The sequence below is a fragment of the Rhineura floridana genome, chromosome 9 (genome assembly GCF_030035675.1).
Source record: "Rhineura floridana isolate rRhiFlo1 chromosome 9, rRhiFlo1.hap2, whole genome shotgun sequence".
NCBI classification, from domain to species: domain Eukaryota; kingdom Metazoa; phylum Chordata; class Lepidosauria; order Squamata; family Rhineuridae; genus Rhineura; species Rhineura floridana.
The window spans coordinates 124,052,917-124,078,809 of record NC_084488.1 but is presented as its reverse complement, the minus strand read 5'-3'; the positions used below and the strand labels follow the sequence as shown (position 1 = coordinate 124,078,809).

At 46.2% G+C, this 25,893-nt stretch overlaps 1 protein-coding gene across 1 annotated transcript in view; it reads left to right on the top strand.

Annotated features, from left to right (window-relative positions):
- Window positions 1-19,246, top strand: part of LOC133363698 (C-type lectin domain family 4 member F-like) — a 36,065-nt gene extending 16,819 nt beyond the window's left edge. Inside the window, exons 3-6 of the mRNA XM_061582966.1 lie at window positions 11,102-11,188; window positions 12,876-13,039; window positions 18,787-18,890; window positions 19,049-19,246. Of these exons, the coding sequence (XP_061438950.1) occupies window positions 11,102-11,188; window positions 12,876-13,039; window positions 18,787-18,890; window positions 19,049-19,211 (518 nt within the window). The 3' untranslated portion in view covers window positions 19,212-19,246. The remainder of the gene's footprint in view (window positions 1-11,101; window positions 11,189-12,875; window positions 13,040-18,786; window positions 18,891-19,048) is intronic.
- Window positions 19,247-25,893: the final 6,647 nt, after the last annotated feature.

The window sequence follows — 25,893 nt, the reverse complement described above, 5'->3', positions numbered from 1 at the left end:
TGACCCAGCTTTTCCCACCTGGAAACTCAGAGCAACACCAGCACAGGCTGCAGGGATGGGGGGGAAGAGTTGCTGTGGTCAACAGAAATTCCATCTCTGTCACCAGGAAACCACTCTGTCTTGGAGCTGGCTGTGAGGGCCTGCACCTGGTGTCGGGCCAAGGAGACAGGAAACTAGGGTTGCTGCTGGTGTACCGTCCACCCTGCTGCCCAGCAGTTTCTCTGACTGAGCTGTTGGAGGCCGTCTCGGCTGTGGTGTTGGAGGAGCCTAGAACGATAGTGCTGGGTGATTTCAATGTCCATGCTGAGGCTGCCTCTAGTGTTCCGGCTTGGGACTTCATTGCCTCCATGACAACCATGGGGTTGTCTCCAGTCGTCACTGGCCCGATGCATAGGGCACGGCACACCCTCGACCTGGTTTTTGCTCCAGATGGAGGAAGGGGTGGTCTGGAGATAGGGGGGTGGATGTCACCCCATTGTCATGGTCAGACCACTTCCTGGTGAAGTTTATACCTATGGCTCCGATCCTTCCCTGCAGGGGTGGTGGACAGATTAAGATGGTCTGCACCCAGAGACTAATGGAATCCATTGGATTCCTGAATGCCCTAGGGGAGTTCCCAGTAGATAGAGCAGGTGACCCTGTGGAAGCCCTTGACATGCTGTGGAACAGCGAGGTGCTTCGGGCTCTCAACACGGTTGTCCCCGAGCGCCCTCTCCGGCACTGTGGAGCCCGGCTTGCACCTTGGTACACCAGTGAGCTAAGGGCAATAAAACAGGCTGGACGATGGCTAGAGCGCAAGTGGCGAAAGATGTGCTGTGAGGCTGATCAGGCATGAGTAAAACATCATAACCATGCCTACTGTGTGGCAGTGAGGGTGGCGAAGAAGGCCCACTTCTCTGCCTCCACCGCCTCCTCAAGTAGCCGTCCGGTGGAGCTTTTCTGTATTCTCAGGAGTCTGTTGACATCAACTCCAGGTAATGGAGTTTTAGACCCTTCAGAGGCCCACTGTTAATTGTTTGCAAGGCACTTTGAGGGTAAAGTTGCTTGCCTCTGTAGTAGTCTTGATGCCCATCCACATCTACTGTAGTCCCCAATGAGGTGTCCAGTGCAATGTCTGCTGCAACTTCTTGGGAATGGTTTCAGTTGATGCGGCCTGATGATGTGGACAAGGTGCTTGCGATGATGCGGCCAGCAACATGTCCTCTTGACCATTGCCCTTCTTGGCTTATTAAAGCTTGCCGAGGCGGTCAGACCGAGTGGATCCAGGGTGTGGTCAACACATCATTGCAGGAGGGAATGGTTCCAGGTGCCTTGAAAGAGGCAATGATCCGACCACTCCTGAAAAAGCCCACCCTGGACCCATTGGTTGTGACAACTACCGACCAGTTGCAAATACCCTCTTTTTAGGGAAGGTGATTGAGAGGGTTGTGGTGCAGCAATTGCAAGCACTCTTGGATGAAACAGATTATCTTGACCCATCCCAGTCTAGGTTCAGGTCTGGTGATAGGACTGAATTGGCCTTGGTCACCCTGATAGATGACCTTTATTGGGAGAAGGACAGGGGGAGTGCAACTCTGTTATTCTTACTTGATCTCTCAGCGGCTTTTGATACCATTGACCATGGTATCCTTCTGGGCCGACTTGGTGAGAGGGGTATTGGAGGCACTGTTTTACAGTGGTTCCAATCCTATCTCCAAGGTCGCTCTCAGAGAATAGCATTGGGTGACTGTCTTTTGGCCCCCTGGCAGTTGTGCTATGGGGTGCCACAGGGTACCATCTTGTCCCCCATGCTGTTTAACATCTATATGAAGCCCTTGGGGGCAGTCATCAGGAGATTTGGGGCAAGGTGTCAGCACTATGCTGATAATACCCAGCTCTATTTCTCCATAACATCTGAATTGGGAGAGGCCGTGCAAGCCCTGGACAACTGTCTGGACTCGGTGGTGGGCTGGATGAGGTCCAATAAATTGAGTCTGAATCCTAGCAAGACGGAGGCGGTATGGGTTGGTGGTTCCCGAGTTCAGATAATTGGTCAGTTTCCTGCTTTGGATGGGGTCGTACTCTCTCTGAAGGAGCAGGTCCATAGTCTGGGGGTGCTCTTGGATCCATTGTATAAATCTATGGTGCAGCTGCATTTGGAATACTATGTACAGTTCTGGTCGCTTCATCTCAAAAAGGATATTATAGAGTTGGAAAAGGTTCAGAAGAGGGCAGCCAGAATTATCAAGGGAATGGAGCGACTCCCTTATGAGGAAAGGTTGCAGAATTTGGGGCTTTTTAGTTTAGAGAAAAGGCAGGTCAGAGGAGACATGATAGAAGTGTATAAAATTATGCATGGCATTGAGAAAGTGGATAGAGAAAAGTTCTTCTTCCTCTCTCATAATACTAGAACTCGTGGACATTCAAGAACCCTAACCCTAACCCTTATCAATGCTCTTCTCTATGACCAAGCACTCCAGTTCTCCCATCTTGGTTCGCAGGCTCCTAGCATTAGCGTACAGGCACTTGTAAGCAGTGTCTCTCTTCAAGTGTCTTTGGCACTTGTGGTTTGGCCTGTGGTAATTTTGCTCTTCTGAATTGATATCCTGTGCCCCTCCTATCACAATGCCTACTTCTAGGCCTACCCCTTTAAAATTTCATCATTTCTTTGGTCTTTATCCCAGGGGGGAGGTTTACTCCGAACCGGACCTTCCTCAGCTCCTGTCGGGTTTCCCTCCTCAGTCAGTTTAAAAGCTGCTCTGCCACCTTTTTAATTTGAAGTGCCAGCAGTCTGGTTCCATTCTGGTTCAAGTGGAGCCCATCCCTTTTGTACAGGCCCAGCTTGTCCCAAAATGTTCCCCAGTGCGTCACAAATCCAAACCCTTCCACCTGACACCATCGTCTCATCCACGCATTGAGACTGCAAAGTTGTGCCTGTCTGGCTGGTTCCTAGCCAAAGGATGCTGAATGCACTCTGGAGAGGGGGAAGGGGCGCCTGGGCGCCTGGCATCCCTTCCTTCTCCATCGCCCGCTGCCCCTTTTGCTCGGCGCCTTGCCTGGCAGCACCCCCTGCCAGCTGCTGCCTGGCCGCCTGAGCTCTCCTCCCCTTTTCGCCACTCTGGCTGGCTTCTTGCTGATCCACCCCTGAGCTTCCAGGGCGCTCTAGCCCACCACTTTGCTCTACGAGCGGCTGGAGCGAAGGGGCGGCAAAAGCAATCTCCAGCTCTCCCGAGGAGGGGGCCAAGGGCTCCAGGGGCTTTGTGGGGGATGGGGCACCCCTCCGAGAGCCCTTGCCACCCCCCATCTCCCCCTCCACCTCCTCCCCAACAGCCAGGCTTGCACTGCAACTGCCTGCTTCCTCCCTTTGCTCTCTCTCTCTCTGCTTCGGCTGCTCCACTTTAGGCAGCCGTTCCCCCTCCCTTTGCCAAGCCGCTGATTAGCTGGACTGACAGCTGAGCCGTCAGAGTGCCCCACAGCTGATTCGGCAGCCCCCTTCCCTCGCCGCTCAGCTCTCCCTCCGGCTGGCGAACATAGATTCAAGCAGCCCGTGGGAGAGAGGCTCCTGCGAGGAAAGGGGTTGCCTGGGAGCCTCCCTGGGGTCTCCCCCCAATGTGGGGATGGCCTGGCATCACTGCCCGCTCTCTCCCCAGCTGGCCCTCGCCACCAGTGACCCCTTCCTCCGCTCTCCTTCCAGAGCCTCCTTAGATGGTTGTGGGTGGCCATCTAGCAAACCACTTATGTGCCAATAATTCCTGTGGGTTTTTTGGTTGTATTTGCGATATTTCACAAAACCAACTGTATCCTTTTCTGCCTTTATGCATACTAACATTTCCGGAGATACACATGGCTGGCAATTCCACTCATTTCTCCAGAACAGCTCCTCCCCATTTTCTCTTTCTCGCTCTGCCTGCCTCTCCCTCTCCGAGTAGGCAGCATCGGCCTCAGGGAAGAGCTACTGAGAGAGGCTTCCCAACCACTTCTGGCAAAACTTGATGCTCTGTTGCCTTCAACCCCTCCTTCTCCCTTTCCTTCCCGTGGCCCTTTGCAAAGCGCCAGGCTCTTGCTTTTCTCCTCTGTGCATGCCTGTGCGTGTCTGTCTGTCTCCAAGCGAGGAGGAAAGAGCAAAGTGAGCTCCCTGCACCAACCAGGTGCACTTGAGTGAGACCACCCAGAAAAGGGGGGCTTTACAAACAACCACAATTGCCGCCCAGTTTGCATGCTGGCTAAAAATTAACGGCTGTTTCTGCTTCTGAGCAAATGCGCTTTTTTGCATCTGCGCAGTAGAAGTTGCAGAGGCCCCCCCCAACATCACCCCATTGCTCTGATTGGTTCAGTTTTCCCGGGCTTTCCCTGGTCATGTTCGAACATGCGCAAAAGTGGAAATACATGATTGGCTGTGAATGAGAGAAGGGGTATGGGGAAACGCCTAAGCACCGCCCATGGAACGCCTCCTGCTCTGAAGTCCGCGGTACTGCATCCTAGCGCCTCAAGGTACAGCGGATAATTCCTGGTTTAAAAAAGCAAATTGCATTTTTTGCGGTAATGCCAAAGCGGATTTAACAGCGAAAAAGTCCGCTTTAACAGGTGACGTCATATGGACCATGGAAAATTAATGAACACACAAAGCAATCATATCGCAGATTATACAGTTGTCTGGATGAGCCCTTGGTTTCCTTTTTCTCCCACCACCCTTTATAACAAAGCTGCTACTAAGGACTCTGTCTATTTTCCCCAGCCCTTGTCATCAACATTCAGGTTTCCAGTCAAGCCTCAACTCCCCCCCCACTGTGTATCTTCATGACTCTCAAAGATAGCAGCCTGGGGTTGCTCCTCTGTAACCTGCTATAGGGCTCATCCAGACAACTGCAAAATGTGTGACATGCCCGCTATGTGTGTTCATTATTTTTCGGTCATCCAAATGACGTCTCGCACTGTTATGCATTTTCACAGGTTAAATCCGCTCCTTGAAATACCGGCAAAAATGCGATTTGCTGTTTAAAATCGGGAATCATCCGCTGTGTCTTCAGGAGATAGGATGTAATACCAGGGACTTTACAGCTGATGGGTGGTTTTGGGGCATTTCCCCTTGCCCCTTCTCCTCATTCCAGCCAATCACGTATCTGCACTTTTGCGCATGTGCGAGAATAAGCCTGGGAAAATTGAACCACTCATTGCAATGGTGGGGTGTTGGGGGGGTTCTGCAACTACTGCGCAGATGCATTTTATTTTTTGCCAGCCTGCAAACTGGGTGGCTGCTCTGGGTGAGATCTGCAATGTACAGCAAGCAAGAAAGGGGCTGCTGTCGGTTTCATGCCTGCCTCTGGAAAGCTTTGTCAATTTCATTCTACCTGCTGGGGTTTTAGTTTCAAATCGTTTTGGCAAAAGCCTATCACATGGCCGCCGCCGCCGCCGCTGCTGCCGCCGCCACCGCCGCCTCAGCTTGCCTCCGCTCCCCAAATCTTATCAATTGTCCCGCGAAGGGAGCGGCGGGCTGTTGATGTGTGAGCTTTGTTGCGTGAACAGCATACGTTACGTTGGAGTTAAGTTGAGCAAGAAACTTCACAGAGGCTTGAGAAAGGTTTAAGAGTCTTTACTAAGACATTATGGCCAAAGGCTTAAGAGGATAGATACAAGTAGAATTCTCCCCCCCCTTCAAGGATAGAACTGCTTGCTTCAAAGACACACACAGAAGAAGGAAGAACTAACAGCAGGCTGTTACAACTTTCCCAGCTGTTATCTCCCGTTACCATGACAACTACTGTCTGGCCTTGAATGTCTGCTCTCTCTCAGGCCAGGCACAGCAGATAAGGCTGCTTCTCCTTTTCCCAAACTTCATGAGACATTTTTCAGACTTGATGAACAAACACATTGGTAGTAAGGCCTAGTAAGCCAACATTTCCCCCTTTCATCATGTCTGTAAATTCATTACAACAATAACAAAACACATTTCTACAATACAAAGATAATGCATCATACAGATCCAGTTTACATTTCAGTACATTTCAGAACATCTCAGTACATTTCATAACTTTATTCAATCAAATTTCGGCTGAACACAGGTCAAATATAGTGTCTCTGGATCCATCTCAACCTGTTTACGCATACCTGGGCTGGTAATTACCCCCACAGTAAATCTTTCAGGCGGTTTGCCAATGTTCGCTCTTGTAGAGCGTCTCAAAGGAACTAGAGCTTCTGCTCTCTCTGCTCCCCCATCTGAGCTGGTACTTGGCACAGCTTGATCAGGAAATTCCATTTCTTCAGCCTTGCGTTTCTTATTTCTACGTTTCCCACAAATGAGTTCATTTAACACATCCCTGAGAGGAATTTGTGTGCCTTCCACTTTTATGTCAAGGTTTGGTTTGAATGTTTGTGCTTGTGTTTGTGCTTGCGTGTCAGCTGATCCTGTAAGAATGACTGTTTGCCTTTGATCCCAAGGCTTTTCTGCAACTTTAATGCTTCTGCTCAGAATTAATTGCTGTGTTTCTGGTAACCAAACTCTGAAATATGCATTCTGAAATCCCAAAACAAACCCTTGTTGTGCTCTGGGTGCAAGCTTGCCTCTTCTTTTTCCCTGTGGAATGTGGACCCAGCAACGTGCCCCGAATTTCTGAATGTGTTGCATTTTTGGCTTTCTCCCAGTGAGTTTCTCATAAGGTGACATTCCAATGGCACTATGTAACACCCTGTTGTGAATGTAATTCGCATACAAAATTGCCTCTCCCCAGAAATAATTCCCTAAACTGGAATCCATTAACATGGCTCTCATTGCTTCCTGAAGCACCCTGTTTTTGTTCTCTGCAACCCCGGTGGAAGGTTTAAGTGCTATTTTCTTACTTGCCAGCACTTCATGCATTGCTTTACTCATGAATTCTCCTCCCTGGTCTGAGTGTATAGCCCCCACCGTGATGCCATGTTGAGTTTCGATTCTCTTAATGAACAGTTTCAACTTCTGCTCAGCTTCACTTTTATGCTTGAGCAAATAAAGATTAGTGTATCTAGAAAAATCATCTACGATTACCATAAAGAATTTCACACCTCCTCGTGAAGTGTTTATTGGCCCTGATAAATCAACATGAACTAGCTGATAGGGAGCTGTTGTGGTTCTCTCAGTCTCCCAGTTTATTGGTGCAATTGTCATTTTCGCTTTATGACACGCATCACAATCCATCATTAACTGTCCACAATTTTTCAAACGCATGTCTTCACTATGCATTGGGGTTTTCTTTATCGTGTCAAAGTTTGCATGCCCCAGCCTCTGATGCCATTCATGGACGCAGCCTTGATGTGTCTGTGCCTCAGCGTTTAACACAACACACCCTGCTTGACTGCTCTTTATTACAAACTGAGAATCATTCAGGCTTCCCTGCATGCACACTTGATCTCCCCTCATTACATAACATTTGTCTCTATCAAACAAGACTGAAAATCCACAACTGGTCAGTTTTCTCACAGACAATATGTTATGAGACAGTTCTGGTACAAACAAACAATCTGACAGTATTCCAAGTTTATCAAATCTCACCAGTCCTCGGGCTTCCACATTTTTCCGTGATCCATCTGCTAGTTGCACAAAGTCCTGCTCATCTGTAGATGTGTAAAACAAACTCCTGTCTTTGATTAATATATGGCTCGCCCCACTGTCAAGAATCCAGTTAACAGGTCCTAAATCTTGAAACTTCTGTTTACAAACAAAGTTCACACTGCCGCTCTGTTTCCAGCCTCCGTCCCTGGAGTTGCGCTTGACTGCACAGTCCTGCTGAAGATGCCCACGAGCTCCGCAAACATAACAAGCCTTTAGCCGCTGCTGCTCCTGCTTGCTTCCGGCTGCCTCCTTCGGCACGGCACTTTTCGCCTCCTGCCTCCGCTGCCATTCCTGGGTCAGCTTTTCTTCAATAAATGCAACATTCAGCCCCCCATCAGGCATGGCTTCAATTCCCATGACAAAATTATTCCAAGTCCCATCGAGTGAAGCCAGGATCAAATAGGTCTTCTGAAGGACAGAGTGTTCCATGCCTCGATCCTGCAACTCAGCAAATAGGCGCCTGAATTCCGTGAGATGCTCACTCATTTCACACTCACCCGTGAAGCGCATCTGGTACAGCTTCCGTGCCAAACACAATTTAGATCCCACAGTCTGTTGCACATGAATGCCTTCCAACCGGTCCCACATCTGTTTGGCGTTTGTAACATCTCTCACATGTAGCAGTTGAGAGTCGGATAGAGCCAGAGTAATAAAAGCCTGTGCCCTCTCATCGTTCCGGGTCCAGGCCGCTGTAAGGGGTGCAGGGGGTGTTCCATCAATAGCTTCCCATAAATTCTCTTTTACCAGCAAAGCACGCATCCTTGGCCTCCAGCTTCCATAATTCTTTTCATTAAGTCGTTCCATCGGCAAGCCTCCAGACATGTTAACAGCAGCCATCCTGCTCACCTCTGTCTGGCACAATCAATCAAGCTGCCCTCTCTGGAACTCCGTCTGCCGTTCAGACCAGCCACTTACTCCTGTGTAACGCGCTGTGGATCTGGGCCCATAACCCTGTTGATGTGTGAGCGTTGTTGGGTCAACAGCATACGTTACGTTGGAGTTAAGTTGAGCAAGAAACTTCACAGAGGCTTGAGAAAGGTTTAAGAGTCTTTACTAAGACATTATGGCCAAAGGCTTAAGAGGATAGATACAAGTAGAATTCTCCCCCCCCCCTTCAAGGATAGAACTGCTTGCTTCAAAGACACACACAGAAGAAGGAAGAACTAACAGCAGGCTGTTACAACTTTCCCAGCTGTTATCTCCCGTTACCATGACAACTACTGTCTGGCCTTGAATGTCTGCTCTCTCTCAGGCCAGGCACAGCAGATAAGGCTGCTTCTCCTTTTCCCAAACTTCATGAGACATTTTTCAGACTTGATGAACAAACACATTGGTAGTAAGGCCTAGTAAGCCAACATGGGGAGCCCACCCCTCATGCGCACTCCTAGGCGGGCTTGCCTTCACTTGGGGAAAGCTGGCAGGTACAGCTGGTCTCTAGCTGCAAACAGTGGAGGGAATTCGTTTTACCTCAGCGTGATATACTTTATTCATTTGGTGCCATGGCTTAATCTGCTTCAGTGGCTTTAGCCTCCCCGCCTCCCCTTCCCCCGCCCCGCCACTCCTGCAAAGACCTGTTTGCTCTCTCTCTCTGTGTGTGTGTGTTTAAAAACAATAAACTCCAGCGTGTGTTTAAGGAAAAGGGAGAGGAGCGGTTGCTTTTGCATTAGGGTAGAAAAGCATACAGTTGCTTTTGCAAAATATCGCAAAACAAGCCAACCAAAATGCAGTAATTATTCGCATATAGGCACCTTGAGACACCTTGGAGGAATAAGTGCAGTTGCCAGCGTGTGTATCTCCTTAGAGACTGGAAAACCATAGAGAATGAAATTGACAAAGCTTTCCCGAGGCAGGCGTGAAACCGACCAGCAGACCCTTTCTTGTATTTGTGATATTATGCTTAAACGAATGTGTGCTTTTCTGCCTTTATGGATATTTAAGGAGATACACATGCTGGCAATTGCACTTAATTCTCCAAAAAAGGAAGAAACGTGTCACCCCGCCTCCTCCCTTTCCTTCCCTTGGCAAAATGATTTGAAATGAAAACCCCAGCAAGTAGAATGAAACTGACAAAGCTTTCCGGAGGCAGGCTGAAACCGACCCCCCCTTCTCCCTTTCCTTCCGCAGCGAGAACTCCTTTACAGCCGTATTGTGCTTTGTTGCAAAGGGGGAGAGGAGCATACGTCATTTTTTTTGCTGACCAATTGGTTGATAGGGGGAGGTTTTAGAGGCAGAGCTTGGAAAAAGCGAAAAGAACGTAGGGGTCTTACTGCTGCGTGTGCGTGTGCAAAAAATTGGGAAAGAGCAAACTAAAAGGCAAAGTGAGGACTATCAGATGACAAACCGAATATGGAAACCGTGGATTATCCCGCTCCGTTTGGTTACTCTCCGCCTCCACTGATACTGCTTTCCCCTTTTGTTTACTTTTTGCCACCTTTGTGCTCTTGTAATGGATTGCCTTCAAGTCGATCCCGACTTATGGCGACCCTATGAATAGGGTTTTCATGGTAAGCGGTATTCAGAGGGGGTTTCCCATTGCCTCCCTCTGAGGCTAGTCCTCCCCAGCTGGCTAGGGCCTGCTCAGCTTGCCACAGCTGCACAAGCCAGCCCCTTCCTTGTCCGCAACTGCCAGCTGGGGGGCAACTGGGTTCCTTGGGACTATGCAGCATGCCCACAGCTGCACAGGTGGCAGGGCACGTAACCCCTGAGCCACTCCCTGTAAGGTGATCTTTAGCTGGCCCTTGACACCCAAGAGACATGAGCGGGGATTGGAACGCGCAGACTCTGGACTCCTAGCCAGGCTCTCCCAAGGTGTGTCTAAAAATAACAAATGAGTTTGTTTATTTAACAGATGTTTCTCAACTAAGATTGTTTACGTTTCAAGAACTAAAGCATGTGGTTTCTAAACATGTTCTTTATTATACAGTTCCAATAATCTTTACCGTATTGTCAATTAATATTAATCTGCCTGTATAACCCTCGATAATCCACTCACACCCACACACACCTTCCAACCCTCTCTCTCCAAATGTCAAACCCCTATTCCTCTCCAATCCCTGTCCAACAGTCAACTGTGAAACCTTTCAAACATATATCAGTCCTTCCACATTCACTCAGCCAATCACGCAGAGCATTCACCCATATTCTCGTTCCCCCTTCCCAACTCTCACCACTTACCATACCCACCCTATTAAAGCCTCACCATACACATTGAAACAGATCCACAACAATTTATTTACACAGAAGTATGGAATGTCGCACTCCCTTATCTAATTTTGATTCCGGCTTCTATGGGATTTTTGTTGTTGCAGACATTGCTTTCAGCACTTGATTGCTGATTGTTTTAATTTTCATGGGGGTGGGGGTTGTTTATTTTTAAAACAGCATCATCATTATTAGACTGATTGGCTTCCCTGGGTGTCCCACTTTGTGAGGTCAAAGGCAGGATATAAATATTTAAATAAGGAAGCAAACATGTCTGTGTATGTAGGGTGGTAGTGGTGGTGATGAAGAAGAAACTCCTAACTCTGGGAATACTTTTAGCCGTAAAGGTAGCAGAAGAAGTAACGAAGTTGCCGACCTACATAGAAACTACGGAAAATTCCTTCAATGACCGGAAATCAAAGTACCGTAAGTACCCACATTTCTAAATATGGTACATTTTGAGAACGGATGGGTTAGCAAGTATATGTGAGCTCAAATTTGATTCTCTGACATGCCCCATACACAAAATGGAAAAAAGGGCCATCCTTTAGCCAAAATGAAAGAACATTTCATTTATATGTGGTTCTTTTTGCAGGGTGGTGATGATGATGATGATGATGATGATAATAATACCTTTCAAGACAAACAACAAACAAAGCAGGGAAGTGGGTGAGGGAAGAAAGGGAGAGGAAAAGGGGTGGGATGGAGGGAAAATAATAAATAATAAATTAAATTAAATAATAAATTAAATAATAATAAAAAGCAAAACAAAACAACCAAAAATAGAGAAGGGGAAGGGAGTGGGGAGAGAGAGTTTAAAAAAAACCCTCAAAAATTAAAGTACTACTGAGTGGGTGGACGCAAATAAGTCTATGGCCCAGGTGTTTCAAATTGGCTACAGTTGGTTGCAGTTCTTCCCCTCCGAGGGAAGAGACAGAGAAAATGCCCAGCTCAGCAAGGTTGCCAGGGGATGGGTGGGCAGATGGCTTGGGTAGCCTCTTCCCCGTTCCCAAATTCCTCGCTACTGGGCAGCAGTCAGACAGGTCAGCGTCTCCCTTTGTTGTGATGTTTTCCTTGTGACAAGGAGTTCTACAGCTCATTTTTCCTCACGCTAAGTACAGTCCTTTTCTTTGGAGGTGTCATGACTCAGCCTCCCCATTTCCGGCAGAGTTTGCTGATCCAGAGGCTGTATGTGGAGAAGACTTTTTTCTTTTACATTTCCTCCTTCCTACCCTTACATGCCTCTCAAAGTATTTTACTCACCTCCTTTAATTTCTTCTCCTATTCTCCATCCACACCTCACTTATACCTTATTTCTATCCTCCCTCCCCAACTGCCAGTTTCTTTCATCCTTCCTTCCTGGTCCCTTTCCATCCACTCCCTCCAATGACAGCTTTCCTCTCTTATCCCATTCCTCTCTATTTCAACGTTGTTTGTTTTTATCATGTCACCTTTTAGCTCACTCTCTAATGTCCTTCAATACCTCCTCTGGCCCTTTCCCCTCAATAAGGGAGACCTCCTTTCCCTCCTCCATCCCGAATATCTCTATCCCCCAGACACCTTTACTCAGAATACAGGGAGCTGCTGGTGCTGGCATTGGTCTGACCAATGAGGGGCCAAGGAAGGCAAGTGAGGAGGCACTGGGCAGGCTGTGGCACTGGGACCCCACTGAAAGTGGTCCAAGGCCACTGGTGGGTCCTGGCCCACAGTTTAAGCCCTAGTAGCTTGAGGGTGAGCTTCTTCACCAATCTCAGGACACTTCCTGGCCCTGAAATCCTATTCCAATGCAGAGGATTTCATGACCCACCCTAGCATCAAATATGGCAATTATAAGCATCCCTGAATCACAATCATTTGATCCTTTGCAATGGAAACATTTTGAGATGATGTTTATTCTCATTGGTGACTCTTCTGTCCTCCAAGGAGTTCAGAACAGCATGTATTAGATTCGCCAATGTGTCCCCGCAACAGCCCTTTGAGGTAAGACAGGCTGGAAGAATGACCCCAGGTCACCCAAAATGCCTAAAGGCTGAGCAGGGATTTCCACATCACAGTGCCCCAGTCTATGCCCAATACAGGGGGGGCTTCTTTAAGGTATTTCCTTTTGTTTTAGAAAACCTTTTCAAGAAAGGTGCACCAAAGTCTGCTGGCGGCTGGGATGTTTTTGGGAAGAGTCTCTATTACATTTCAGATAATGAAAAGAGCTGGTACGATGCCGAGAGCTTCTGCATGTCTAGAGATTCCCACTTGGCCTCCATCCTAAGTGACGAAGAACAGGTTTTATATATTTCTTTTCCTCTGATATTGGGGCTTAATCATCAAAGTGCTTCATCCTGCATTGAGCAGGGGGTTGGGCTTCATGGCCTTATAGGCAGAGCTTGGAAAAGTTACTTTTTTGAACTACAACTCCCATCAGCCCAATCCAGTGGCCATGCTGGCTGGGGCTGATGGGAGTTGTAGTTCAAAAAAAGTAACTTTTCCAAGCTCTGCGTATAGGCCCCTTCCAACTCTACTATTCTGTGATTCTATGATCCTCTGTAGTGCCTGTATGTTCCTGTCCACCACTGTTCTTCTGAGTCGCATATGCAACTATTTTATCTTTATCTTTTTATTTTTATCTTTTGACGCCTTTTAGTATCACTCCCCCATATATGTATGCATATATATACATGTATGTAAGTCTGTCTGTCTGTATATATATGAATATTGTATTTTATGTGTTTTAATTTTACTTTATGTATTTTATTTCATTGTAATGTTCTGTGTTTTCATTATGTATAATTTTATTATGTTTGTGTGTGATTTTATTGTAAGCTGGCCTGAGTGCCTCATTGTAGGGTAGAAGCAGGACCGGTTCTAAAGGGCGGCCAGGTTGGGCACTGGCCCGAGGGCCCCAGAGCTACAGGAGCCCCTGAGCGGCCCCTGAGCGGCCCTCAGCTCCCCTTCCGCAATCCATGCCCCCCATGCCTCCCACTTAATTGCCCTTAATGAAGATGCCCGCAACCCCCCACCTGTCTAGTCTTTACCATTGCCCTTAATGAAGATGGCGGCTGCAGCTTCCGTAAGGTACTGAAGCCGCTGCCACGATCTTAGTTGATGGCAGAGATGTGCGCGCGTAGCACACACGTGTGCCATCAACAAAGATGGCGGCGGAGGCTTCATTCCCCTTAGGGAAACTGCAGCCGCCATCTTCATTAAGGGCAATGGTAAAGACTAGACAGGTGGGGGGGTGCGGGGAGGCGCGCGCGCGCAGATAGGTGCACACACGCATGCACACCCACCGGGGGGCCAGGGCAAGCTGATGCCCAAGGGCCCCCGCATGCCTGGAGCCGGCCCTGGGTAGAAGGGTGGGATACAAATATTTTAATTAAAAAAATATGTCTTGTAGATACCTACTTATCCACACAGCACAACCCTTTGTAGTTTTTTTGTATTTATTATGTTCGCATGCCACCTCATAACATAAAGTTTTCAGAGTCGCTTTCATTCAACAAGAAAAAGAGAAGTGAAATACAAAGGAAGATATTTCTGTTTTTGTTGTTATGCACCTTCAAGTCAGTTATGACTTATGGCGACCCTATGAACCAGTGACTTCCAAGAGTATCTGTCGTGAACCACCTTGTTTAGATCTTGTAAGGTCAGGTCTGTGGCTTCCTTTATGGAATCAATCCATCTCTTGTTTGGCCTTCCTCTTTTTCTACTGTTTTACCCAGCATGATTGTCTTTTCTAATGAATCATGTCTTCTCATGAGGTGTCCAAAGGATGATAACCTCAGTTTCATCATTTTAGATTCTAGTGATAGTTCTGGTTCAATTTGTTCTAACACCCAATTATTTGTCTTTTTTGTGGTCCATGGTATCTGCAAAGCTCTCCTCCAACACCACATTCCAAATGAGTTGATTTTTCTCTTATCCGCTTTTTTCACTGTCCAACTTTCACATCCATACATAGCGATCGGGAATACCATGGTCTGAATGATCCTGACTTTGGTGTTCAGTGATCCATCTTTGCATTGGAGCACCTTATCTAGTTCTGTCATAGCTGCCCTCCCCAGTCCTAGCCTTCTTCTGATTTCTTGACTATGGTCTCCATTTTGGTTAATGACTGTGTGCAGGGACTGATAATCCTTGACAAATTCGATGTCCTCATTGTCAACTTTAAAGTTACACAAATCGTATGTTATCATTACTTTAGTCTTCTTGATGTTCAGCTGTAGTCCTGCTTTTGTGCTTTCCTCTTTTAACTTTCATCAGCATTCATTTTAAATCATTACTGGTTTCTGCTAGTAGTATGGTATCGTCCGCATATCTTAAATTATTGATATTTCTCCCTTCAATTTTCACACCTCCTTCATCTTGGTCCAATATGATATATTCTGTGTATAGATTGAACAAATAGGGTGATAAAATATACCCCTGTCTCACACCCTTTCCGATTAGGAACCAATTGGTTTCTCCATATTCTGTCCTTACAGTAGCCTCTTGTCCAGAGTATGGGTTGTGCATCAGGACCATCACATGCTGTGGCACCCCCATTTCTTTTAAAGCATTTCATAGCTTTTTGTGATCCACACAATCAAAGGCTTGGCTATAATCTATAAAGCACAGGGTGATTTCCTTCTAAGATTCCTTGGTACGTTCCATTATCCAATGTATGTTTGCAATATGATCTCTGGTGGCTGTTCCCTTTCTAAATCCCACTTGGACATCTGGCATTTCTCTCTCCATATATGGGAAGAGCCTTTGTTGTAGAATCTTAAGCATTACTTTACTTGCATGGGATATTAAGGCAATAGTTCGATAATTACTGCATTCCCTGGGATCCCTTTCTTTGGAAGTGGGATGTACATGGAACACTTCCAGTCTGTGGGCCATTATTTAGTTTTCCATATTTCTTGACAAAGTTTTGTCAAAATTTGGACGGATTCAGTCTCAGTAGCTTGTAGCAATTCTATTGGTATGCCGTCTATTCCTGGTGATTTGTTTCTTCCAAGTATTTTAAGAGCAGCTTTCACCTCACATTCTAAAATTTCTGGTTCTTTATCATACGGTTCCTCCGTGAATAAATTTATCATCCTTGCATCTCTTTTATAGAGTTCTTCAGTGTATTGCTGCCATCTTCCTTTTCTTTCATCTCGGTCAGTCAGTGTGTTCCCCTGTTGATTATTCAACATCCCTACTCGTGGTTTAAATTTCTCTTTAATTTCTCCAATCTTTTGGAATAGGGCTCTTGTTCTACCCTTTTTGTTGTCCTATTTCTATACATAAATATTTTAGTAGTTCTCTTTGTCCCTATGTACTAGTTGCTGTATTGTTGCATTTAGGGTTCTAACTGTGTTTCTATTTCCTTTTGTTTTTGCTTTCCTTCTCTCTTTAACCATTTTAAGGGTTTCTTCAGTCATCCTCTTTTTAAGCTAAGGTATTGTCTTTTTGCATTCTTCTCTGACTTCACTCCATAGTTCTTCTGGTTCTCTGTCAAGTAAGTTTAAACCCTCAAATCTGTTCCTTATTTGATCTTTATATTCTTCTGAGATGTTATTTAAATTGTATTTTGGTATTATGATTGCTTTGTTGTTCTTCTTTAGCTTTTCTTGAATTTTCGATACAACCAGTTCACGATAATGATACTGCATTAATTATGGAGTCCAAGTGAAGAAGCATATAAATGACTTTATCTTCAAAGTATGTTGCAGATTTCAGTGGGTTCCCACAGCTCTGCACCTCAACAGGAAGTCAACCATGACAAAAGGATAGATGTCAGATCCCCAACATTCAGAACACTATCCTCCTGTTCCACTTGAGAATACCAAATCCAGAGTGTGTCCTGATTCATGTGTTGGGCTGATGACTTGTTGGGACAGCCCCAGGATTTTCATAGTGGCCATATAGCCCCGAGCAACCCCAGACAATGTGGTCTTGGCATGGACATTGAACAAAACTCCCAGGAGTTCTCAACAGCATGTCTAAGACTGTTCTCTGTTAGCTCAGGCAGAAAGCGGGCACCAGAGTGGGTGGCTACTAGATAATAGTAACTCCCATCCAGCCAAACTGATGTTGACTTAATACCCAGGCAGGCATAGCTGGGAGAGGCTAACTCCTTCCAGTCCCCACACCTCAGAGTCTCAGAGATACAAACCTGGTTGGTCCTTTCATCCATGATTAAGTCATGGATGGACAGAAATTTTGTTTTGGACCAACCTGGCATTCAACAACAGCATCAGCAGACTGGAGATGAGACTGATAAGATGGCCAGCAACCTTCCTGTTGGAGGGACAGCCAAATGAGAGGATAGGCACAGGATGCTGAACCACTTTTTTTCTTTTCTGGTTCATCCAAACCCTGCCACCACACCTCCTCCTACCTGTAACCACTTTTATAGGGGTACCACCATCCCTCCCAAGATTAACTAAACCATGCAGGCATACAATTAAAATGACACTAACCCAAACAGAGTAACGCCCTTCTCTTCATGGTTCTCAAAGGGGTGATGGCACTGCTAAAGATGTTTCTTTCAAGCCCTGTCCTAGGAAGCTGAATTCCTGAGCTAGGGCTGGTCCCCCTCTAGGAGGCCCAATGCTCTTGGAGAAGAACCACACGGTGGAGACAGGCAGACAGATCTTAAAGCGCTCTCACTTTCTACCTGGGTAGATGCCCTGTTCTTTTCCTCTGTCTCCCTCTAGTGGCAGCACTAATGCCTGGTTCACACAGAGATTTAATGTGAGATGCATGCCACCTGCACCTCCGTTCAATTCACTAAGTTTACATGAAGTTGCAGAGAAAGGGAATGTGTGTGCTTTTCCCTTTAAATCCGAATCAAAGCAACCCGTTGAAAATGTGATAAGTGAAGGAAAAACCATCGGTGATTTGCTGCACTCCTCCTATGTAGCCTCTTTCCTCTGATGTTTTTTGCTGGGGGTGTGTGTGATCACTTCAGATACTCCCCTTTCTCTGGTCATGAAACTCTCCACAAGTTTCATTTCGCTTCCAGAGGCTTAACAAGGCACTTCTGACTGCTCTGTCCTCCCACATTTGCTACAGCCTTCCTTCCCCCTCCCCTTTCCCCCAGTTAAGTTCCTTCCCTCCCCTCGCTCCTTGAAACCATTGAGAAGGAAGACAGACACACACACACACAGAGAGAGAGAGCTCGTTTTTTAAAAAAAGGGTTTCACTGATCAAATCAGTTTCTGGTCAATTGCACCCCCACTCTCTCCAGCTTCTGCAGGGAGAGCCATGCAATTGACAAGAAACAATGAAACTGACCAAAAAACCCCATTCCCTTCTCTAATAGCAAGATTGATACTCCAGAGGGACTAAGCATGTAGGGGGCAGGGGCACGAAACAGCAGTGTGAATCCTTCCCAGGGCAACACCGACTAGTGTGAATGGAAAACAGTGGCTGTGAAGCTGTAAGTGTGAACCTTGCAGATCTATCTCAATGACAACAGCTGCGTCTTTAATTCGAAGTTTAGCTCCTGTGTGAATGAGCCCCTAGAGAGCTCTCGGGTTCTATGGCAGCTTGTGAGAGGCTCCTCAGAAGATCAGGAAATGGCAGGTATGCTTTTTTTGTGAAAGCTGCTTGTCCACCACTATTTGTCATCACAGGAAAAAGTTAAGCAAGTTGTCCAGCACACTCCCACTGCACGTGGGGTGAAATTCAACATGTGGAGGAGCCCAAATAAATGTATGCCCCCAGAACATACTTCAGACCCTACCATGAATGACACGGAAGACTTCAGTGAGCAATCTCTGATGCGTTCCCTGGTAGAAAAGTTGAGGTGGAAAGTGATTCTTGAGGGAAGAAGTGGAAGTTTGCATTGTTTATGCAGGTCATATATTCCATCTTTTCTTAGCACCCAATTTGGATGACCACCTTGCCAATTAATTATTAACTTTTTAAAAAATATTTTTTTTCAGCACAGAGCATGCAGGCATGAAGATATCTTTTTTTTTTAGTGCCATGATGCTCATGCTTAGGTAGCTGAGTTTGGACATTTTGTCATGTGAGGTTGTTCTTCCTTTCTGCAGAACTACATCACTTCTCAGCTCAACCATCCTGCTTGGATTGGCCTTACAGATGAAAATGAGGAAGGCAACTGGGAATGGACTGATGGCTCCAGATTTATAACACAGTGAGTGTGAACAAGCTTGCTCAAGTCCAGAAGTTGTGCCACCCTTTCTACTCTCATGGGTCTCCCCAGCCCTTTCTCCTTCACATTCCGCTGCTTTGGTAGACCCAGCCTTTCTCTGTCTTTTCTGTTTAATGGAAAACTTTCTTCCCTGCCCTCAGGTATTGGTCTCATGGCAATCCCAGACTCTCAGACTATGCAGAAATAGAGGAAGACTGCACCTCCATCGTGCCTTCTTCTAGTGGATACAACTGGGATGATGCCAACTGCCATGAACTTCACAGATGGGTTTGTAAAGAGATCCTAGATGTCAAAGAACCATAAAATTGGCAAAAACTATTAACTATAAAGTGTGAAGACAGAATGCATTTCATTTCAGTGACAAACCCCATGGGAAGCCTGTTCAGTCACAAAATGAACATCCAATTTCATTCGCACATCATCCTGGAATGGAAGAGAGTTGAGAGGCTGTTTGTTATTATCAGTTGGTTGTGGAGATCTGTGTCCCGGGTGATGGGTGTCTAGGAAGGGTTGTCGTTTTCTTTTCAGGGCAGCTTTGGCAATGACAGTTTTTAAAGATGTCTTGTTTTAATATGTTTTTAAAGATGTTTTGTTTTAATATGTTTCAACATCTTTTTTTATGGTGTTTTAGAATGTTTTTAGTGTTTTTATTTGCCGCTCTGGGCTCCTACTGGGAGAAAGAGAGGGATATCATCATCATCATCATCATCATCAAATGTCTAGGACAAAAGATGGGAACTCTGGTCAGCAAAAAGGCATTTGTACCTTTTCCATCACACCTAGGAACAGAGGAAGCTGCCTTATACTGAATCAGACCATTGGTCCATCCAGTTCAGTACTGTCTACACTGACTAGCAGTGGATTTCTAGGGTTTCAGGTAGGAGGCTGTCCCAGTCCTACCTGGAGATGCCAAGGTTTGAACCAGTGATCTTCCTTAGGTAAAGCACACCTGTCAGCCATCTTCCCAAGAGAGAGGAGGAAATGAAACAACCAAATTAGAGCCTCTTAACAACTGTAGGGTACATTTCTCAAACGCTCCTGTAACCGGAACCCGTTAATTGTCTGCCAACTGTTCCCGATAGAGGTATTCATAGGCATACCAAGGAAATTGTACACTTCTGATACTGCATGTTGACGATTCTCTTCCAATCGTGGCTTCCCTCATACATGCATTTAATTGCATGTATTTTAAAAACATTTCATTGACTAAAAACGTGTCCCGGTTAATTTAACAACAGACTGAATATTTAAATTATGTTTAAAACAGCAGATAGCAAGCTCACTTTACGAGAGGAGTTCCCCTTTTCCCATTGCACACAGAGGGGCATGCCTCGTCTAAGATGCTGCCTGGTATGACACACATGCATGATAAAGGAAATGTGCTGCTTGCCTCAGGATTTTTTTTTACCAATATGTAAATCTGTATGTTTATTTATTTATCTATTACATTTATACTCTGCCATTCTTTTCATGCATCATGTAAGGTGGCTTACATATGGTTCCCAGGTGGTCTCCCACCCAGGCACTGACCAGACCTGACCCTCCTGCCCTCATGTGCCTCCAGACCATAGCCTGGTCTGATTAATCTACAAAACCTGATGATGAACTGATCAAAATTTCCTTAAGCAGGTTGCAGCCCTGTTAAATGTACAGCAAGAATGCAGGACCCCCCTCCACTAGCCAATCTTGTGACCATTTACAATTTTACACAATAAATCTGTGGGATACTGCAAGGCTGATTGTACTGCTACAGGAAAGTGGCACAGCTATATCTCTGGAACAATTATACACAGTTAATCCGACAGCCAGTGTGGAGTAGTGGTTAGAGTGTTGGACTATGACCTGGGAGACCAGGGTTCGAATCCCCACACAGCCATGAAGCTCACTGGGTGACCTTGGGCCAGTCACTGCCTCTCAGCCTCAGAGGAAAGCAGTGGTAAACCCCTTCTGAATACTGCTTACCATGAAAACCCTATTCATAGGGTCGCCATAAATCAGAATCGACTTGAAGGAAGTCCATTTCCATTTTTTTCAATCCAAGTGAGGAAAATAGTACATGTAAATTCTGCTGGGTAATGGGAGTACAGGTGCGTATCGTTGGGCACACGGTGTGCATGTAACAGCCTCGCTATCTTCTGTGATGATTTGCAATGCATCTGCTTGAGGCTGCTGTGAGGGAGTGGAAGATGGGCTCTGTCAATTTATTTTTGGTAAATCAGGTGGGCAGGCTGGAGGGGGTGTCACCTTTTACACTCAGCCGGTTTCCCCATAACACTGTGGTGCTGCTGGAGCCAGCCAGTCATCCTGCTCCCCTACCTCTCTGCTTAAGTGCGGTCTGCAAGGGGAGAGTCTGGAGGTCACAAACAGTGCCTGCAGTCATTGACAATTGCTGTCAGCTGGAGTCCTTGATTAAGGAGATGAAGTGAGCACAGTGGAAATCTGGTGAAATGGAGTGAATAGTGTTGTTTCTACATAGAAATCCTGTAGACAGGGGAGGGTGTTCTAGTGGTGGTGTCACTCTATAGATCAAAGAGGGCATAGAGTCAAAGAAGCTGGAAATCTCCCAAATGGCAGGCTCCTCCATAGGGTTGCTGTGGGTGGTGATACTGTGCTCCATGTGACTTAGTACATAATAGACTTCAGTTATTCTCACAGGCATGGTCCAATCATGTCCAAGAAATGAAAAGGAAAGTTTGAACTGGCCACAGCATTCCACAGATACAGCGGTTGTCAATTGCAGAAAGGCCCCGCTCCTATGGCACTTGTTCCGGTTTTACGGTGTTTTTCAGGCATTGGGTGCCATTTTTGTCAATGTTAGTCAATGCTTTCCGCTTTACAGTGGATTTCGCTTTACAGCGGCGGCCCGGAACGGAACCCACCATATGAGCGGGGCCCTACTGTAGTCAGTTGCAGGCTCAGAGTAGGAAAAGAGTACAACTTACAGTGCATGCGATCAGTCCGCACACACATAGATCTTGGGGCTTGGTGGGAGAGAAGCAGATCTCCCTTTCCTCTGGTTACCTGATTTTGGCTTTTTGGTATGTTTATCACAATGCCTGCTGCTGGATCAGCTGCAAGATCAATGCTACAGAGCTTGCTCCTTACCCCTCCCCACTTTTCCCCTAACAGCCCAAGCAAGCTCAGTTAAAAAACCTCCTCCTTTTGCGTTTTAATGTTGAAATCTGACTGCGGAGGGGGGTGTTTTTGCAATAATCAGGCAAAGAGTGGATTAAGGCAAGCTCAGTGATTCACCTCAGTGAAAGCCAGTTCCACCTCAGTAAAGCATAGATGCAGGCTCACCAGTTTCGTTAGCAAAAAAAAAAGGTGTTAATAAAATCCAGGGAAGCCAGCATAATTGCAAGGATGAGGAACATACAGATTTGGGGGGAATTTGAATTTAGAGGAATCCTCCCCCATACTTGGAGTGCAGGCAGCTAAGATGGCTGTGTGAGAGAGATGGCATTCATTCATTCATTGGCAATCACTCATGGCCGAGTAAGATTGTCTTCCAAGATACTTTGGTTGGAAGACGCCTGTGTGTGAATTTGTTTTATGTGGGGAGATCGGCGCACAACAATCAACATGCAACCTTGACAGAAAAAGGCTTTGGTCCAATGGCATGGATACCATGACTATTGGAAGTCTTTTATCTGCTGCAGCTTTCATCCGCCTTCACAGCCGTTGTAACATACACATTGTTATCCTCCGCCTGTTCTGCCATTGAGGACATTCTTGGATCATTCTTCGTCTGTTTCCTCTCCCTTGACTTTACCGCCATGGGTGACCCTGCTGGGGGTACATGACTCCCGACAGCATCGCCCACAGGGTTCATTGGAACATGCAAGCCCACTCACCACTACAAGGTGACAATCCATCGAGTGGGTAGATGAGTGGGAAGAGAGAGATGGCACTACAACCCTGGTACTATTGTTTCTGTTGCAACGCTTGAAGGCATGCCTGTGCTGTGCTATAAAAAACACTGCAGCACCCCTTTCAACTAAAACACATTTTTATCAATATGGCAATCCCCTGTCATCAAAGAAAAATGCAAACTTTAGTACTTTACTATTTGCCTTTATAATTTCTTTTTTCAACAGCATAAGAGGTAACTTAATCCTGTACACACTTGCCTGGGAGTAAATCCCATTGAACTCATTGGGTAGACATGTATGCACAATTGAACTGTCAGAACTTAAGAGACATAATGTAGGTAAACAGAAAATGCACATATCAAGAGTAATCCACCAGAATAAACATTATCCCTTCTCCTGCAGTTAAAAATGTAGTCATGCACAGCATATAATGAAACTATGGAATTTGCTACCACAAGAAGCAGTAATGGGCACAAACTTGGATGTTTAAAAGAGAATTAGACAAATTCATGGAGGATAAAGCTATCCGCAGCACCTAGCAATGATGGCTAGATTCTACTTCCACTGTCAGAGACAGGATGCTTCTGAATATCAGCTGCTGGGAATACAAGTGAGGAGAGTGCTGCTCGTGCACTCGGGTCCTGCTTGTGGGCTTCCCTTTTGGGCATCTGATTGGCCACTGTGAGAACGGGATGCTGGACTAGATGGGCCACTGGTTGGATCCAGCTGACTCTTCTTATGTTCTTGTATGTATTGCAACAAACAACAAAAGTTACTTGTGGGGCCTTACAGGCCAGGGGTAGCCAACGTGGTGCCCTCCAGATGTTGTAGGACTGCAATTTCCATCATCCCCGATAATTGGTTATGTTGTCTGAGACTGATGGGAGTTGTAGTCCAACAACATCTGGAGGGCACTATGTTGATGACCCAATTAGATTAACACAACTCCCTTCCCACCTACCCACCTGTTTCAAACATGTCCAGAAAAGTATGTCTCTTAAACTCTATCTCTGACAACACATTCCTTTCAGAGGTAAACATTAATCTGCAATCCTATACATTTATCCATTTAACTCAACAAGGCTTAATTCAGAGTAGACATATGTAGGACTGGACTCCACCAGAATACATTTCAGCATTTCAGGGGCTATACTTTATTAATGTTGTACCAATTACAACTACCAACTGCAGCTTATGTACATATATTGTCTCAGCCTAAGCTGAGACATGCCAAACTGGGCTCCTGCTGGGAGGAAGGGCGGGATATAAATCAAATAATAAAAATAAATAAATAAACAAGCTACCTTGCAGGGTTGCTGCAAAGATAAACGGGGGGAGGGAATGGCAATGGTCATGGCATTCACAAATCAAAAGTAAATCTGGGGAGGGGGGCACACATAAGTAATAAGATGTTTGACACATAGAATGTTAACAGGTGAAGCTTTCCCCATAATTATATTTCTATAGTAGAAAAAGCTTACTCCATTTAATTTCTACCTGCCCCACAGCTGTTAAATGCACAAGAGCCTAATATCCTGCATTGCCAACCCTAAACCATACAAAGAACTCAAATTAAAAAAAATAACAACCACAGAATTTGGGCAATTTTTTATTTAAAAAAGGACACCTGTAACAGTACGAAATGCAACATTCTCAGGCAAAAAGAAATTATGAGATATTAGACATAAAAACATGCACACCAAACCTTGGCAAAGAGCAACAAAAATACTCTGTGCATGAGCATTTTCACATTTTAAATGTCTACTTCTCATTGTTTTTGCTTATTTATTGCTTTGGGCCACCCCTAACTCTCAGCCTAACCTACCTCACATGGCTGTTGGGAAGATACAGAAGGCAGAATTAAAGTGGCTGCAAAAGGAAACTTGGCTGACTTTCTCTTCTCCTAAAGATACAGGATCAGTCCCAGGCCCTGAGCCTGGCAACCCTACAACTGACACATCTCACTAAGGTAAGCAAAGGTGGTTCAGAGAAACTTTGTTAGCTTTGTTCAATCTGGCCCACTCCAGCTGTTTTGGAGGCTGGCTGGGGCTGATGGGAGTTGTAGTCCAAAACATCTGGAAGGCACAAGGTTGGGAAAGACTAGTTGATGTCTTTTCCTTCAAAGGAACTCTTTCACACCGTTACAGGCTGACTTAAAGCAGGGTTTGTTTAATAAACCAGTTAGCATCACTGGCCTGTTCCCTCCAGGTTACAAACTGGCAAATGCCCCTTTAAGCAAGGGTGGTCTTTGGAAATGGAGCCAGAGGCCCAGAGCGCCACAGATCTCTAGTGTGTTGACTGGTCAGAAACCATCTGCACTATACATTTAAAGCTGAGAATTGTTAGAAGACCTCCTCTTCCAGGGCCAGGGACAGGCACCAGCCTGCCCTGGGCCCCCAACACCATAGTCCAACCCCCACATACAGGTGGCACAGGGCTAATAAGCCCACCCGCACATCCCACCTACCTCTCCTGTTCCTGTGAATGATGTGCATGCTGTGTGCGTGTGTGCCTGCCATCAACCAAGATGACGGTGAGGGTGTCAGCCTCTCAGGGAAGCCTCTGCTGTCATCTTGGTTGATGGCTGGCAGGCATGCGCAGTGTGCACATCATTCACAGGGATGGGAGAGGTAGGTGGGGCGTGCATGCAGGCTTATACCCATCTTGTGGGGAGGTGCCTGGGAGCTCGCTCTCTGCAATCCGTGGCAGGATCAGGAGCAGATGCTGCTGCAGATCATGGAGTGGGATCGCTACCCTCCCACTCTAAGAAGGGGCCCTTCAGGGGCCACTCTGAGCTGCAGGGGCCCTCAGCCAAGGCCTGATCTGGCTGTGCTTTGGTGCCAGCCCTGACCTCTCCCCCTCGTCGGCGCGTGCGTATAGAGATCATACAAGGAAGAAATCCAAGTGTCGCATAGAACAGGAAATAAGCCAGGCCAGGCAAGTTTCTTGTAAGAGTCTTTACTTAGCAAAAGACATTAGACACAGTTCTCTCCACAGATGACTTTTCCCCCACACTGAGCTTCTGCAAGAATCCCTCCTTATCTGCTTGCCAGCCAGCTGCTGACCTTGGCAAACCTGGTGCTCTGTTCTTACAGCTTAACCCTTCTGCTTCA